Here is a 12,505-nt window from a genome sequence, read left to right on the forward strand (position 1 = left end):
TAATTAAGTCTATTATTCTTCTGTAATTATTGTTAAAGTTTATAACCTATTTCAAGGGTTTATTCTACTCAACACAAGACATGGAAATCAATAGAATAACTTTTTAGGGTTATAGTTTCTTTTTTTATCAGTTATCCACTAGTGTAGAAAGGGCTTTAAACGTCTGTTATTTTAGTTTTTTAACGTTTATTAACCAATCGACATCATTACCGGTGACGTCAATGGAACGTTAGATACCCATATAACAGACGTCTATAATGACGTCAGTTAGTGTCATGACCGACGTCACTAGACGTCGGTATAGGCCTAACCCGACGTCTAAAGGCACAATATAGACGTCGGACTACGCATTAACCGATGTCTAAAAGCACATAAAGATTTCGAACATGTCACTAACCGACGTCTAAGGTCACTATAGACGTCGGTCTTTGCATTAACCGACGTCTAATACAATCATTGTGTTTTAGTGCAGTTTTGTTCCTGTCTTTAGATAGCCTAGTAGCACACTCTGCCTTTGCTAGTTTCCCCCGAAAAAAAACTTGCATCTTTTGAATTTCTCATGGTATTTCAACCCAAAACCGAAGGTTCTTGCTTAGTTCCATTTTCAACCGCAAGAGGGAAAAATTACGGTAAAACGATAACTGGGTAATGACCCAGGGTCGTTTTTGGATCGAAACGCCACCAAAATTCCAAAAGATGCCGCTTTTTCTGGGAGGCAGCTAGCAAAGGAAGAATCTAGTACTACAGGCGTATTCTTTGTGTTTAGTTTCAACAGGCGTGGTCGGGGGTTGCTCATCTCAATTCTTCCTCGCACTCTTGGACCCAACCAGCGCATCGGAGACCTTCGAGATCCCAACGACAATGCTGACCATCTTTTTCTTTATGACGGAGTCCACCATCACCGGCGATACCTTGAGCCCACCGGACAACCTCCTCCCAGGAGAAAGCGATGCCCGCCGCAGACTAGGTGACAGTTGTTGTTAGTGTTGTTTTGTTGGAATGTATGGTAGTGGTTTGAGAAAAATAAAAATAATATGATTCGAATGGAAAAGAAGAAGAAGGTGAGGAAGGTTTGAAGCCAAAAGGGGATCTGGAAGAAGAAGAGTGAGGTTTCCACCGTAGAGCTCGCAAAGCGTGGTGAGGTTTCCAAGCTCCAGAGGGATGTTTCCCGTGATTTCGTTGCCGGAGACGACGAGGTACTAAAGGTGCTGCCAGGTGCCATATTCGGGAGGAATCTGGCCAAAGAAAAAGTTGTCGCCGTGGAGGTGGCGGAGGAGGGCATGGCGGCGATGGGAGGTGGAGGTGTACTCTAATTTGTTTTAAATGATTTTATTTAAAACTTAAAATAAAATAAATTCCAACACATGTGCAACGTCATAATTAATTATTTGGTCATTACACCACGATACATTAAAGTTAACGTCGTCTACTAAAATTAATGACGAGGACATTATTAGTTCAATTTTATCAAAACAGAGACCCAATTGAACACTTCCAAAATAAGAGGATCCAATTGGAACGAACTCGCATAAATAGTAACCTCTGAAAATATTAAACCTATATATATTAGATATGTGTAATAAGTTAATGTTATTGTTTACCTTTTTGTTTTTTGGGATAAAAATATATTTTACTTATATTTTAAAAGGTATAATATACATTATCAGTTTACTCGATGAAAAATTGAATATTTTTTCTTTAGTACACCATAGATTTAATTTAGTCAATAAGAAAGAACTTTTAGATGAACACATACATAGAATTCAAAGAAATTAATAATAACAGATATTATTGAAAACAAATCCTTTTTCAATGCGCAAAAGAAAAATACATAACTATTTTAAAACATTTTTTATATAACTTAAAATACGTATCAAAATTTTTTTACTGCGTACGTAAAAACATTCTAATTGTTAGTGTCTCTAAACTTAATGTAAATATAAGAAGTATGAGATTTACTTAATATAGAGAGATATTTTAATGAAAAATTATAATAAAATATTACTTGTTGAGTAGTTATTCTATATGATTGATTTATAGTTGCTAATACAACGTACTTAATATATTACAAATCAGTATTACTGTTGGTTGAGTGATTATTTGCTTCCACTTATTGATCAAAGAGAGAAAAAAGAAAAAGAAAAGAGAAAATTGCTGTCAGAACAACCTAAGAGAATAGTTACCTACATGACAGAAAACAGAGAGAAAGAAAATCTCCTTATCAAACAGTTGTCAAATGGTAAATTAATTGTCACAACTTTTCCTGTTTCCTCTAAATTATGTGTGTAAATCAATTCCAGAGTATCTAAAAGGAAACACTGTTTCTTTCCAAATTAACATCTACAACAGCAAAACAAGACAACACACAACAGAAAGTACTATAAGAGTTTGTAAAGCTGTTTTTTCAGTTTAAAATAAAGTGTTTTACATCGTTATAGTTAGTTCACACAATTAAATAATATTTTCACCTTTCATTTAAGAATGGTGAAAAGTAACATTACCTATTACGAGTTTTATGCAGTGCCTAAAACGATATGATTTGAATAAATAACAGCTTCACTCAGATGTGAAAACAATGAAGATATGACTTTTTCTTTTTTTTAAATGCCACCTTTTTATGAAGTTGCCCAGAAAAAGTCATAGAATTAATTTCAATATCTCAAGAAAAACTCATCAGTTTAACTACTTAACCTTGGTTGCATCTTTTAGGATTGTACAGAGGATGAAATTCAAACGTGTTCAACTTTATAAAGAATTAATACCATTCTTTATTTAACATTTTAAGGTAATGATTATGAGTCTTTAACTTTATAAAGAATTAATGATTATGAGTCTTTAATTTTATATAGTGTTTTTAATTTTATATAGTGTTTTATTTTCTTATTTTTATTCAATGTGAAATTTAAATTTATACTAAAAGTTCTAATAACATGATAATACAATCATGAATAATTAGATAAAGAAGAAACAAAACAAGTCATAGGACTGTATTTCGAAAGCATGTAATCATCTTTCCTTAAATTTGCAGGATACACACTACAATTAAGTATTTGTTTTAAGTTAAAGAAAATTGCGTTTTTTTATAAAACTTGAATATTTTAACTATATGCTAACAAGTCTTCATATGTGGTTCATATATTTGGCATTATATACAAATAAACCTTCTATTTTATCACTAAATTTTTTAACTAATAAGTAGACCTGTCTTTCCTAAACCTATTTTTAATTAGCCCACATTACTTGTGTTCACATCACTATGATTTCTTTCAAAAGAAGATGTATGATATCTTTTCTCTTCTCTAAAAAGAGAAAGTTGTAACACAAATGGTGATTTTAGAGATATATGCTTATAAAATGCATGTTCTTCCATGTTACTCTTAATTTACTAATTAAGGAATGATGTTGAGCAATAGAAAATATTATGGTCAAGACTATGGTGAGATTTATTATGAATGGTTGTAAGCAATATGAATATTAATCAGATTGTCTTCGTTAATTTTAATTTGTTTTTTTGTCTTGAAGAGCGACATACCAATGGTTAGACTAGGATCTTTGACATAAAAAACCTGAGATGCTTGATGTACCATGATAAACCGTTCGTCTCGATAACTCACCTTTCGAAAATCAACTAGTGTCATACCCGATTCATTTATTTTCACACCACTCTTATTGTCAAACCACTTACATTTGAACAATGGAACAAAAAACTTGGTGTAATCAACCTCCCATATTTCTTCTATTATACTATAATATCTCATTGATCCAAGTACAAGAGATTGATCTTTTGATGTGAAAAATTGAAGCAACTCAGCTTCTAAACTGACTCCACTATTTTGTATTGTGCTTTTATCATCCAAAGTCTTCGTATAGAATGTGCAATTATTAACGTCATAACTTGTACAACATACGACATCAAACTTTAAACCATTTGCAAGCCACAACAAAGTTTGAGAAGAAAGTGACTCTTTGTCAATTTCAAATTTGAACCAAGACATACATGTTTTGTTATGTTCCATCAACTGTCATTTCTCTGATTGTCTTGGATTTTTATTCTTAACAATGGCTTTGTGTGCTTGCAAAAAAGAGATCACCTCATCTGTGTTGTTCAATATATAAAGATGCACTTGCAACAATTCTTCGCGATCTTTTGTCACCACATTCACACCTCAGATGCTTTTACTTGTAGAACATTTATTCAACCATGATGTATGAGGAAAAAGTTATTTGAAATGACAATTTTGTAATTTTCTACCAACTTTATGCCGCGGTTCCACGAACAACCGCGACCTATTCCCCCTAATTTATTTCTGAAGTGCTTTTGGAGGGAATGTCAGAATTTTGCAAAGGAATAGGCCACGGTTCCCCACACAACCGCGTTCTACTCCCTGACGCTCAACTGCCCATTTATTGCAGGTGTGCCACGTGGGAGAAGTCAGAAGGGTTTTATGTTGCGGTTCTGAGGGGAATCGCGGTCTATTCGCCAACCTTTATGGTGTTCATACTACAACAGGGAATGTCAAAAATTTGTAGGGGAATAGGCCACAGTTCCCCAAACAACCGCAGTCTATTCCCTAACGCTCAACTGCCCATTTATTGTAGGGGTGCCACGTGGGAGACGTCAGAGGAGTTTTATGCCGCAGTTCTAAGGGAAACCGCGGTCTTTTCCCTAATAGATTGCGGTTCACCAAAGAACCGCGACCTATACTTTCGACTTATTTTCAAAATTTCCACCGTACAATATTAGGCTTCGATTTCTGGTGAACCGATGCATAATATGCGCAGTTAAAACTTTATTTTTTACTAGTGAATCCTTAATTTATAATATAAGCTTAATTCCTACACTATTTGGACCTTATAGTTTAATAAAAAGTAAAAAAAGAAAAAAAACAAAATTGTTTAATAAGTTTAGTGTATAAAAATGGTCTTATCAAAAGTTAATTTTTTATATATAAAAGCAAAATAGAATAAATAGTAATAAAAAATAGTAAAAAAATTTCTTATATCAAAATACCATTTATTTGTCTCATATTGTATCATTATCTATTTATCTATATTACATTAGAAAACAAAGCATACTTCATTATGTATACTTGGAAACATGTCATCCACATTTGGTATCTCCATGTAAAAGTTTTAATCCATACTACACAATGGAATTTAGGTTAACAAAAAGCCAAAATCTAAAATTTTTAGTTTCGAGAGCACTTAATCTAAAATTTAATATATGCATCAGGAATATATACATTCACCCTCCTGATTATACCTTCTGGAACTTAAAATAGTTGTTGTCGTTTATAGAAGAACCTTCGAGAATTGGTTTCTAGAATTATTTTTCTAGAGGGTTTCTTGATTCCTAATTCCAAAATAGTAAAATAACAAAATAGTAAAAATAGGGAGTGAGATAAGCAATTATAAGAGTGCAGAACATAGAAGCTAGAGTTTCCAAGAATTCTAAACCCACCTCGTTGTAAGTTATTGCTTCTTGTACCCCCACAATTACTAAATATATCTCCAGAATAAGATAAAAAGACTTAAACACTCTTTATTATCACCACCATTGGTGCTACTACTACCACCATTGTTATCATGTGCGTCACTCTTTATTTTCTATCAGTGGAAATTGTGATATTGCATGAATGTTGTGGTAAAAGGGTTTGGAGAATGCCCTAAAGAGTAGTTGTGTCTTTTCTATGGCCCACACTCCATACAGGTTGGTCCTCTGCATATATATCATATGGTTGGGAATCATAATGAAAAAGATACTTTGGATGTGGAGAAAAAAGGCATCCATCTAATGAAATACATTTCCTAACACAGAATTTAGGTATCTGTGCTTAGAAATTGTGCAGATGGTTCAATCACACAACAATTGGTATTCCATTTTATGTCAATCTAACCACTAAAAATCTTTTAACGTAAAGAAAAAGACCCCATCATCAAGGACTTGGTCGCCAAAAAAAGAACATGTATATGATGAGGGAATCAATCAACCATCTGTCACACTCTCAATACATACATACTTATAATTATTGGACCACCCAATTTCTACTATCACGCACGAGATGTCTATACCTCAGCGTGAAGGAGGTGTGTTGGAAGTCCCACATCAACAATTTATAATATATAATACCAATTTAAAATAATGTTTATTATCAAAGAGGATTGATGTAAAAATGCTAACATGATGTGATGTGTAGAAAAAATGTGATTGAGATGGTAAGTAGGAAATGTGAGAAAGTACATAAACGAGTAAAGAACATTCGAAAAAGTATTTCCAAGGTTGAAAAACTAAGATTGCTTGTATAATGGTGATCTAAATCATTATAAAATCATGTTTTTTCTAGTGCTCTTCTTGTATTGTTATTAATTTTTATCAATCTTGATTCTTAAACTTAATTGCATTTCATTTTTATAAATTGAAAGTATTTAAAAAAATAGTTGAAAGAAAAGGAATCTTTGGTGAAATTTTGTTTAAAACCAATTCACCTACCTCTATGTTGGTTTAACAAATGTTTATCATTTTTTTCTAACATTTGCCACTTTTCAAATAAGACCTTTACATGAAATATGAAAAGACGAGTCTTTATTAACAACAAAAAAAAAACTTTTTACCTCTTTTATTTTAGTTTTTTTTACTTCTGTTTTTGGTCATATGTAATTATGAGAAATGTAAATTTGCATATGTTGCATTTATAACAAACGTAAATTCATGTATGTTATAACAATAACAAATGTAAATTTTAGATTTTTTTTTTCTCCCAAATTTCTTTTTTTTCTTCTTTTTCTTTTTCTTTTTCTTCTCCTTCTTTCCTTTCTCATTTTCCTTCTCTTCCTCCTTTTTCTTTCTTTTTTCTCATTCTCCTCCTTCTTCTTATTCATCTAATAAGTCAAGAAGTCAAAATCATGCTTCATCACATAAAGAAAGAAAATAAGAAAAATAATTGTTCATGCTTCATCGCACACATACCAACAATGAGAAAATAAAATAAAAATTAATGTTCATGTTTCATCATGCATAGGCCAATATAAATAGAGAAGATAAGGAAAACAATCTCAATGTTGAAAATAATCCAGGGAATGATGTTTTTTGGTGTACCACACACCATACAGAAAGAAAATGCAAGCTTAAAGCATCAATAAAAACCCTACAGTGGTCGAAATCCATGTTGTCGTGGAGAGCACTATTCATGTTGCATTTCTTTTGGTGCACTATGAAGGAGAAATTGGAAATGAAAGAGGTGTCAGGTTTTTTTTTTTAAGCCATTTACGTTTGACCCCTCCCAATCAAACGTAAAAATTTTGCTTTTTATGTCTAACTCATATTTTTATTTAGAAGGATATTACAAGAATTATTTATATTTCAAATGTCTTCTTCAATCTTCTTGTTCATTCTCCTTATATCTTTCTTCATATTTTTGAAAGTGTTTGTAAGTTATTGCTCTTTATTTTTTCTTTCTCAAACTCTTTTAATGACTTTTCTTCATGGTGATTTAGGTTCTTCATGTACTGAGATCACATCATGAACAATATAAGAATTTTTGTAATTATCGATGAATTTGTAAAGATGTAATAAATTTGTTGATAAACCAAAATTAGTGACAAATTTTACTAACGAATTTTAAAATTTAAATGATGTTTGTAATAAATCTGTTAGTAAAATTTGTCAGTAAAATTCATCAGTAAATTAAAATTTGTATCACTGAGAAATATTTTTGTCAGTAACGTATTTGACGGTCAATTCCACTAGTAAATTATATCAATAACTTATAATTTCTTTTACTGATGGATTTTTCCATTGATAAATCCCTTGGTAAATTGATTGACAAATTTTCTACTAAGTTGATGAAATTTTTATATACTAAAGGGACATGAATGAGAAGATAAGAAGAACAAAAGAAGAAAAGAAGGAGGAAGAGAAAGAGGAAGAAGAGAAGGAGAAGTCGGAGTCAATGGTCACAAAGGTGCGGTAGCGATTTGATGTTGGCGGTCTTGTTAAGAAGTATACCTTGAACTTAACTCAACTTTACAAAATTGAATTGTAAATTGAGGTTTGCACCAACTTATTATTGTAAATTGGTCTTATCTCTAATTGATGTAATACTTCCAAGACATCCCCTTAGGTTGAGATATATACATATCAAAAGTGTAATTAGACACTAATTGGTGGTTTGAGAACGAGTAGAACTATAAACCTAACAAACAAAAATTTTTGATAAGATAGACTTTAATAAATGACTCTGGTATTATGTTAATAAATTGACTTTAAATCTATATGAATGGAGTTGGAGAAGGAAAAGAAATAAGGAAAGGAGGAGGAGAAAGAAGAAAAAAAATGAAAAAGAAAGAAGGAAGAGGAAGAAGATTCCAATCATGATTTTTATCAATGGATTGTACTAAAAGTTAGAATTTGTCAACAATTACCCACATATATTTACTAACATATTTACAGCCATTAATAATGACAAATTATTTATCATCACTAATCTATTAATAAACTTAAATTATTGATAAATTTTTGTTATTACCAAAAAAAAATGTATTTATCCATAAATATTTGTGTCTATCATAACCATGTGTTTAAAGAATAACATATTTTTACGACATTATCAAAAGGAAATATATGGATTGTAGAAAATTTCATGTAAACATTTTAGTTCAATAATTAATTTATCACATTACTTAAGAATTCAATAAAATCACATCCAATAATTTTTTTATGAAATATTAATGATAAATCGCATCCATTAATTGATATAACACTTTATTTTTATATTGACTTTGTTCATAGATGAGTTGATGATGTTGAATATTATCACTTAAGTGTTATTAAAGAATAAAAGTTAAGAAAATGATATTCAAAGCTGAATGAAGGACTCAAAATTAGAAATTGGAAAGCATTAAATTGTGTACATTATGCATTTGAAAACGTAGTAGTTAGCAGCATAGGGGAGATAGAGAGGAAATGTGATGAAGCTTTTGGTAATGTGGAAAGAAAAAAGAGAAAGAAATGATGACAGAGAAAGGATAAGCACGCATGGGAAGGAGAATCAACAACAAAATTCCAAAGCTTGCAGGCATCCCACAGACTATAGACTCATGGCCCTTCTCTTTTTACTGAAAGCGACGTCCCTCACAAACCCAGTCAAACTGCACATCACACACTGCAACCCCGTTAAGACCACGCATATCAAATTATTGCACTTTCTTAACAATTTTAAGACATTCTTCAGTTCTAAACATTAAAACAAAGTAAAAAATGAAAGGCATATTGAAATATTTCTAAACCTATAGACATGTCTTTTTATATAAAGATAATATATCTTGTGTGAATGTTCCCATAAAAAGTGATGGCATGTGAAAGACTATTGTGTGGGAGAAAGCATGAAAATGCAGTGATATATGCAATGTGGTAGAGTATATAGCAAAATGAAAGGTGATTGGAGAGGGTGAAATGAAGTGGGGCTATGAGTGAGTGAGTGAGTGAGTGAGTGAGTGATGTGATGAGATGAGGAGGTACAAGAGCTGAGTTAGTTGCCTTTAGTTCCCTGTCAACTCTCATATGACCACCACGTGAACTGCTACAACTTTCAACTTCTTCCATCCACTCATTTCTTCAATTGCATATATCATCCTAAACACCTTATAGCTTTATAAACCAAACATTATCAAAACTAAACAAACCTACCTTCTTTCTCTTCTTCCTCTTCTTTACCCTTCTCTCTCTCATCAGTTACTGTTTCTGCTGTCTTTCTAAAACTGCAGTACTACTACCCTCATCAATTCCCACTTGTACAATTACAATATCTTCATTCTTCACCCTCACACATACGTCTTAATTACCTCCTCCAAAGCCTTGTAGGGTTACTCCAACACTCAGGAGAGCCTGCACTATGCAATCTCAAATTTCAGATACGTTTCCCTCTCACTGTCAAAATGAAACAATTTCCTGTTATGACCCAGCAGCATTTAACTACACCAGACCCTTTTCCATTCACTCTGAAAGCAACCCAACATGGAAACAACAAAACAACACTGACCTTCCTCCTTTGTCCTTTTTCCACTTTCCTTCTCCTCCCTTTGAAGACACTCATGTTTTCCTCCAACAACACCACGATTTCCTCCTTCAGTTTCACCATAACCCTCCACCTCAAAACCCCGATCCTCAACCGGTTAGTCTTTCCGTGGAGACTTCTGCTAAGAAGAATATTCAAACCCCCAGAAAAAGACCTGGCAAGAGAGATAGACACAGCAAGATCAGCACCGCAGGGGGACTGAGGGATAGGAGAATGAGACTTTCCCTTGATGTTGCAAGGAGGTTTTTCGGTTTGCAAGATATGCTGGGCTTTGACAAAGCTAGCAAGACCGTGGAGTGGCTGCTGAACCAAGCAAAAGCTGAAATCAATCGTCTAGCGAAGGAGAAAAAGAAGCAGAAGAAGAGTGTTCACCGCAGTTGCTGCAGTGCTGGTTCGGAATGTGAAGAAGGTGTGTCTAGTCTTGATGAGGTTGCAGTGAGTAGAGATGAAGAAGAAGCGGGAGAAGAGAGAGTGGACAAAGTGATGAAGAGAAGGGTTAAGCATTCTAGGAAGATCAGTGCATTCCATCCTCTTGCAAGGGAGTGCAGGGAAAGGGCAAGAGAGAGGGCAAGAGAGAGGACAAGAGAAAAGATGAGAAGTCGTGGCCTGGCCGAAGAATCAAAGCCATGTAGAGAGGAAGAAAATCAAAATCTAATCCAATCGGGTTCTTGGAAACCCTCAGAAACTGGAGAAGAATTTGTTACCAAGAGCCACGGTTTGCATCCTTCCTTGGACGAGATCACTGAGGGTAAAGAACATGGCTACAACGCAAAGGAGCATGATGATGACGATTCTTTGGTTATTTTGAGCAAATGGAGCCCCTCCTTGATCTTCAATAACTATGGATTCTCTCACGAAGTAAGTCTCAATTGGTTCCTTGCGCACCACATTACTTAGTACATAATTTTCATACACTGCTACAAGAAAATGAACAAGTAATTTTTTAAGATTACGAAGGATGCTTGAATCTGAATACATAAACATTAACAAAGATGATTTAAACTAAATGGGTGTTTAGATCAGGTCCAACACTCAATTTTCTCCAAAATCACGTCAGAAAAGAAACAAAAAACACACAGGAACCAGATAACTCTTGCTTCCACGTCCACGTTTTGGAGTAAAATCCAAACATGCTATGAAGTATATATGTAGTTTGGGAAATACAAACCATTCGGGCAAGGAATGACCAGATTTAAGATTTTAACAAAAACCATCTCCAAAACTTCGTCTTGGTTACTCTAATGTTTTACATAGCAAAGTGCATGATCAAAATAACATGCTGCTGACTAGTCAATGGTGTTTTTGCAGCATCAATTTGCAGAATTTCAGCCCTTGGGAAAGCCATGGGAGGCCTAGAACAATCACATCCCATATATATGATGTGCCGACGGAAGTCTGCTATGTATTTCTTTACTTTCCTTTCAGAATTTAACGGAGTAAGGTACCCTCAACAACATCTATGAATCTGAAAAAAAAAAATTATATAAAACGGTTGTATTTTGATCTCTATTACACGTTTGCTTTTCCATGTTTCTGCCCTGATCGTATCTACCTACTTACTCAGTGTCATGGTACAGATTCAATAGTTCGTATAACGGCCTTATGCATGTTTTTAGTCAAGAAAAAACGACCAATGTCTTATTTTTTACTGCAACCTGGTTCAATGCATTGATGTTACCACCTTAAACATTGTAGTGAGCATGTTTAAAATGCAATTATATGGTTTTTTGTCTTTTTTTGTGATGTATTGGCATATTTTCAGCAATTTTAAAATAAGTCCAATAAGAATAGGATAATATTGGGTCACTTCTCAGATGTATATTTTCGCTTGTCTGTGGGTAGCATCCCGAGTGTCTTCTAGTATGTGATATTAATCTTTATAGATGTGACTGAATAGACACTTGGCTGATCCACATATCCTTAAATGCAAAGATTAAAATTGACTTTGTCATTTGAATATTCAACATATGTAGTATTATATATCAGCACAGTAGAAAAATACTGAGGAACGTAATCATGAAACTGAACGTGGAGATATAAATTATTTGAAATTATAATATACATGTATATTTAACACTTTAACATATTTCTTTTAATATTTGAGCTTGAAATAATGTTGGACTAAAACCTAAACCTTATATACTATGATATACCCTCATATTTGTTGAAGGAGTTTGTACTTTAAAACAAAATATAATTAAAAGAGTCCATTAAAAAATTAACAGCTTTTAGTTTGTTCTATGTATTTGGATAAGCACCAAATTCTATTTGATACCTGAGAAAGTATAGATAAGGTAAATCATAATTAACATGAAAGATAAGAAAGAGAAAAATAGGTGCCTAATATATTTTTGTGATATATGGGTGTGAATGTATCTTTATGTATTGTATGATAATTATTATTACAAGTGGGTTTATCTAATTTATCTTAA

The 12,505-nt window shown here is 32.9% G+C and overlaps 1 protein-coding gene across 1 annotated transcript; it reads left to right on the top strand.

The window, feature by feature from the left end:
• Positions 1–9,527: 9,527 nt before the first annotated feature.
• LOC106753573 (transcription factor TB1-like) lies at positions 9,528–11,605 on the top strand. Its single transcript, XM_014635398.2, has 2 exons — positions 9,528–10,931; positions 11,382–11,605. Exons 1-2 carry the CDS (start codon positions 9,891–9,893, stop codon positions 11,427–11,429), a joined length of 1,089 nt encoding a protein of 362 aa, XP_014490884.2. The 5' UTR covers positions 9,528–9,890; the 3' UTR covers positions 11,430–11,605.
• Positions 11,606–12,505: the final 900 nt, after the last annotated feature.

This window comes from Vigna radiata, chromosome 2, assembly GCF_000741045.1.
Source record: "Vigna radiata var. radiata cultivar VC1973A chromosome 2, Vradiata_ver6, whole genome shotgun sequence".
In the NCBI taxonomy this organism is placed as follows: domain Eukaryota; kingdom Viridiplantae; phylum Streptophyta; class Magnoliopsida; order Fabales; family Fabaceae; genus Vigna; species Vigna radiata.